We start from the raw sequence: 5,990 nt of genomic DNA, 5'->3' as shown, positions 1-5,990 counted from the left end.
AGTACCTGCCATTGTCCACACACAAAGACAACAACATCCTCCCTTGGGGGTGAGCAAAGCTCCGTATGGAACAACCAATCATATATACCACAGATATCTAAACAATGATATATGGTATGCAATGCATGTATGCCGTGGAGGTATCAGGTCAAATGCCCATCCACTGAGCACATGTCAGAATCAATCGAATCGCTATCAAATCAAATCAATGCTCGAGCTGGCACACCGGCCGATATGGGAATACACATATGATAGCGTCGACGAAGCGCCATCAATCCCACATCTCATATCCAACCATATGGGGCCACAATTGTCTATGCTTTACGGGTCATATAATACCGGCATAGCGATTGTGTTCACAAACCCCGGAATCCAATCAAATCATATCAGGGTATCCAAGGATCATAGCTCAACGTGCATGTCATGTATCAATGTATGCATAAAATGATGTGTGTTAACAAAACATTTATTTTCTACATCGATACTCAAATCTCAATGTCATATATGCCACATCAAATCATCAAATAGGCACATAGACACGTATTCCAATTCAATCAATCCAATCCAATCATATATCATATAATACAGATACCTGTCGTATGTTACCCGGTCGCAACATACCTCAATTCTTCGTTCCAGTTGATGTAGTCAGAAGATATTGATATAATACTTGATCTACATCAATAACATACTCATTCCAATCAATAACACGCTCCAAAACCATTAATATGAGTTTCAAATATCATTTGAAACTTCAAATATTCATATCAAATCATAATCATATCATAATTCAATTCCGACTTCAAATACGAGTTTATTGTCGGTTATTCCACTACATATCAGAAATTCAACTTCAAATACATGCTATTCCAGCACCTTGATTCTTATAGCTGCTGGAACCAGAAGAAAATTACCTCAGTCAGAAGCCCTTAACGCGCAGATAACAAATATATAATTTGTTTCACGTTTAGAAAGCGTTTCGAAGTCAAATCTGAAGAAAGAAATCAAATTTCCCTCATATATCTCGAATTCTCTAAAGATAAGTGACGGAGGAAAGAAGGAAAAGAATATATTCTCGCCCCACCGCCTCTCGCGCTCGGGCGGTAGAATTCTCGCGCCCGAGCGCGAGACATTCTGCCCCCGGATCGCATTTGTGCCGCGCTCGAGCGGTCAAAAGTTACCGCTCGGGCGCGGACCCCTCTGGCCGAACACTCACCCTTTTCATCCTTTGGCGCTCGGGCGGTAATTTTCTACCGCTCGGGCGCCACATGTTCTATACAATATATTGGTTTTTGTACTATATTGGCGTCCGGCCTCTCAAATCAATTCGTACAACCTCAATTCATATACAATATTCATTTTTCAATCTCATTTCTCAATTCATTGTCACGATATACATCAAATACATAATCCATGAAAATTTCATTAATTATCGATAATCATATGAGATTTACGATAATACGATGCACGGTCCTTACACCCATACACGGACCCCTACACGGAGTCCGTGTGCCCCCTCTTTAGAAAAAAATAAAAAATTTAGGATTTGTTTCGGGGTTCTATATCATGGTTTAGTACGATGGTTAAAATTTATTTATGTAAAAAGCATGAACGGAGATCTCATGTATGTGGCATTGGATTCTTCCCTGTCAGCCCGGTACTATGGTTTAGTCTGATCAGGCAATTTATGTTATGGGTCACTTGTTTTGAAACATGCCTCTATGCAAAATAATGAAGTTCACGTATGTTCATGTATGTACAAGCATGTTTATGAAAGTTTTACGTTATGGCACGTCTAAGTTATGTACATATGTTCAAGTTTAGTGCAAGTTCAAGTTCAAGTTTCAAGTATGTATGTCCTATTTTAAAGTTGCATGTGGTTTTATTACGTATTATTCGTTACTCCCAGTTTATAAGTGTTGAGTCTTTAGACCCACTAGACTTGATCGATGCAGGTGAGGACGTTTATGAGGAGGCTAGGGGTGGAGACCAAGGAGCTGGCTTGGACTGAGCAGGAGGTTAAACCCGAGGACCGCCATGTTTTGAAGTTTTTATGCAATGCGCAAAATACTTTTATTTCACGTTATGATTTATGATGTTTTTTAAACGAGTACTTTCTTTAGCAACTTATTTGACATCTTTTGTCGCAAAGATTTTGGAATGAACTGTTAATTTTCATTGGATTTTGAAGGTTGAGGACTCCTTTAAGAAATTTTTAATTTTTCCGCAAATTTTTAGTATTAAAAAGTACGGTACGTTACAGGATGATATGAAATGAGGAGAGGGAACTCTATTTATAGAGCTTCATGTCAGTATGAAGACGTGTTTCATATTAAATGAAACGCATTCCCAACCAATTCCCCCAACTTTTATCAATTTTTGTTGACCAATTAATGCACAATAGCCGACACCAAAGGAGGCTCCCCCTTCATAAGAGGGGTTATGTCCTAAGCCAACATCAAGGAATTGACGAGAGGGAAAATATTTTGCCATGTATATTTGAGCCCTGAGATTCTGGCTTGACCAACACATGCCAAGCTTGCTTTGCCAACAAAGCCTATTGAAAGTGGATAAATCTTGAAACCCCGATCTAAGGGTGAGGAAAAATATAATATTTTATGCTATTTTTTCATACTTGCAAAATTGATTAAATGTGCTACCTACCTGAGTTTTCCCAGGGGAATTAGACACATTCGTACAACATTGTTAAATTATATAAACTAGCCTATATAAATTTCAATATGAAGTCTTGTACCGTTTGACTGAATAATACTAGAAAATTTTAAAACCTTTCGTTTTTGTTCTGTTCTTTTAATTTCAACGCGATTTCACTCACTGAAAAACTAAAGCACATAAAAACAAAGCTCTGTAGATAAACGTACAAGGATGCTTAAAACCCTGAAAAACAAGGTTATGAAGCATGCAAGTATAAAATACTACATTTAACAGTTGCATCAAATAAGAAATCAGACCCACCTTATTACAGAGGTATTAAAACCCACCTCTCTTTTATTACTTCAACAAAACCATATCAAATTTCACAAAGTCAGAGACCTAACATGCAAAGATGCGAAGTCGTCGTATCTGTATTTTGGACGACAAGTTATAAGGTCACAGACCAGGAAACAAACAGCTGGATATAAGTAAAGCTGGAGCCAACAACACACTTCGAGCATGATTAGTGCATACTACGTAATATTCCGTGCAAATAGCCACCACTCATGACTAGTGACACTAACGAGACAACACCAGCTGGAAAGATCTTTCCTGAACTCTTAAAGCGAGAACCCATCACTACAAGGAGAGAAAGTGATAGACCAAGACCGAGGCACGATGCCAAAACAGGGTTTGTTGGAAGAATACTGTAAACAGCATACAATACAAGAGCTGACAGTCCGCCAGAAATCAATGACTTCTTGCTTCCACCTTTCATATAGCCCATCGCACCGCCAACTCCAACCAAGGCAGCATACCCAAGTGTGAGTTTCTGGGACATTGACATGCCTACTTTCTTGGCGTCGCCACTGCCGTGACCGTCATTTTCATCTGGTCCCCCCTTATCCTTATTATCATTACCACCATTGCCACTTCCACCACCTCCATTACCACTACCACCACTAAAATTGTCATTCGAACCACCAGAATCTGGTAAAATATCACTGCCTGTCCCAACAGAAAAAACAGGAAATCTGGTTGGCATATTTGAATCTCTGATAAAACCAGCTTTATCTTCCCAATAAAGAGAACCAGTTCTTACTTTCTTCAAGCTTGTCGGGACAAAACTCAGAGCCACAGCTCCAACTGAGAACACTTGATTGTGATCAACATGAAGTTGTACTTTCCTCGAAGTGCCCAATTGATGCCGAGATCCTTGCAGTAATGAGGACTGCGAAAACATTAAGATTTCTCCCATATGCCCTAAATTTGATGACTTAATATAGATATTTCTCCAAACTTATCCAACAGTGAAGGAAGCCAACATGTATCAACGAGGTTATTCCCCAAGATCTTGAAGTCTCAACAAATTTCACTACAATCAACTTTCCGTTGACTATCAACTCCACCTGCGAGTGAATGAAAGCTCAAATTTAACAAGGTAATCTAGACGCGACACTGTTAAACATTTGAGACATCTTATGATCCACTTATCCAGTCTTTTTATATTTCCTAGTGGACGAACTGAATTACCCATAGCAGATCACATAATAATTCAAATTCAAAACACGCCCTACGCCATCAAAACAGCCCCTCAATACAAGTAGAATGCTAAAATACTTAACAAAAACATCAAAAGCATAAAAAGGCTTTTTCCCCATCATGGAATATGAAACAAATAGAAGAATAAATAGACTGGAGTACAAAAAAAGTTAACACAGACATTTAAAGAAAGCTCACAACAAGGAAGCCAACAACCAAAAAGAGCTTACCCGAAGAGAATTATCAATAATGCAGGTCTCACTCTTTCAAATCGAATATACAGGAAACTATTTAGTGATGAGGAAACGCGTTTCCTCATTTATACAATAGCAAAATCATGCTCCAATTTCAAGTTCTTATGGTAAACATGGATAGGAGGCAGGCAGGCAACTACCAAAAAATGTTCAGAGGTAAGCACCCAAAGCAACAAGAGGCAAATTTCACAAACTCCTTTCGAGGGGAATACTCCGTAAACCTCCAGGGGAAAATCTTGATGATATAAATACCTTCGTTTTACATTGATTATTTGATCATCTCATCTATCAAACCCAATTACGAACAAAAATTCACAGAAAACAGACAAGATAAATGAGACAACGTCAAACCTATCTACATCTCCATAGATCCAAATCACTAATAAAAAATATGAACGACAAGCGATCGAAACACCATGGAATGTGTAAGGAAGAAATCATACTTCAGCTTAAGGAGAGATCCTCGGCCGCCATTTTTCTGCTTCTTGTAGTGTGCTGGTGTATTTGGTGTTCATGCGGTTAAACCCTAGAGCAAAAGATGGAAGGGCAAAACTACCCTCAAGTCAACCTAACATTGTAGTCAAGGTTTTATAAAATATTATAAAAATAATTTTTTCCTTACCAAACTATAACAAAACATGAGACATTTAAAATGTATACAACAAAATTTGGCCGTATTTTTTTAAAAAAAAAAATGTGAAGTTGCATGTAGGGGTGGGCAATCAGATAGACTTTCTCCCTATTCTTTTCGACTCGATCCCGATCGTGTGTGATTTTTCAGGTAAAATCAAATAACTAGTAAGTAATAGTCGGATTCGGATACTACCCGAAGCCGACTATATTTTCAGGTAAAAACTCTATACTCGAATTGGATACCGATTGTTACCTATTCTAAAATAAAAAAATATATATGGGATTTTAATTAAAGCGACCCAATTTTAAAAATAGACATGAAAACTCTTCTTCAGCACTGAAACAAGGCAAATGTCCTTCCTCAGTTCAAGTTTCAAGAGGCCGAATGCAGACATCCTTCTTCGCTCGCTCTCAGATAGGAGTAGAAGACTTCAAGTCATGTAAGTTTTTGTCCCGATTGTTGAATTATATTATGCGTACACTTTAATTTGGTCCGACGATTGTTTTGGTTGTAGTGGGGCAAAGCATTTTCTGGTCCTGTGTTTGTGATGTATTTTTTATTGCATTTGGTTTCAAGGTACTTGCAGTTAACAAAGCAAGATTAGTTACTCAATGATTTAGATAAGAAGAAAAAATAGACTATGATAAAACTTTTGATCCAGTAGTTAGATTTGAAGCCATCAAAATCTTTCTAGACTTGGCAGCATTCAAGAACTTTAAATTATTTCAAATAGATGTGAAGAGTGATTTTCTGAATGGTCTGTAAGAACATTTTTATATGAAATAACCTCCAAATTTTTGTAGATAAATCATTTCCAAATCATGTTTTTAAATTACATAAAACTTTGAATGGACTTAAACAAGCATTGGTACGACACTCTCTCTTTATTTCTTATTAATCATGAC

General features: G+C 37.5%; 1 protein-coding gene across 2 annotated transcripts; it reads right to left on the bottom strand.

The window, feature by feature from the left end:
- Positions 1-2,836: 2,836 nt before the first annotated feature.
- On the bottom strand, positions 2,837-5,046 carry LOC140809697 (uncharacterized). 2 transcript variants are annotated; one of them, XM_073167407.1, is made up of 2 exons: positions 4,895-5,046; positions 2,837-4,064 (listed from the first exon to the last, which is right to left on the bottom strand). In XM_073167407.1, the coding sequence occupies exon 2, from the start codon at positions 3,911-3,913 to the stop codon at positions 3,179-3,181; it is 735 nt and encodes a 244-aa protein (XP_073023508.1). In that variant the 5' UTR covers positions 3,914-4,064; positions 4,895-5,046; the 3' UTR covers positions 2,837-3,178. The 2 variants fall into 2 exon arrangements, with proteins under 2 accessions (XP_073023508.1, XP_073023509.1); XM_073167408.1 differs by lacking the exon at positions 4,895-5,046 and adding an exon at positions 4,428-4,783.
- Positions 5,047-5,990: the final 944 nt, after the last annotated feature.

Source organism: Primulina eburnea, chromosome 13 (assembly GCF_022965805.1).
Source record: "Primulina eburnea isolate SZY01 chromosome 13, ASM2296580v1, whole genome shotgun sequence".
Classification (NCBI taxonomy): domain Eukaryota; kingdom Viridiplantae; phylum Streptophyta; class Magnoliopsida; order Lamiales; family Gesneriaceae; genus Primulina; species Primulina eburnea.
The sequence above is the reverse complement of the archived record's forward strand: the minus strand, read 5'-3'. Positions and strand labels throughout refer to the sequence as shown.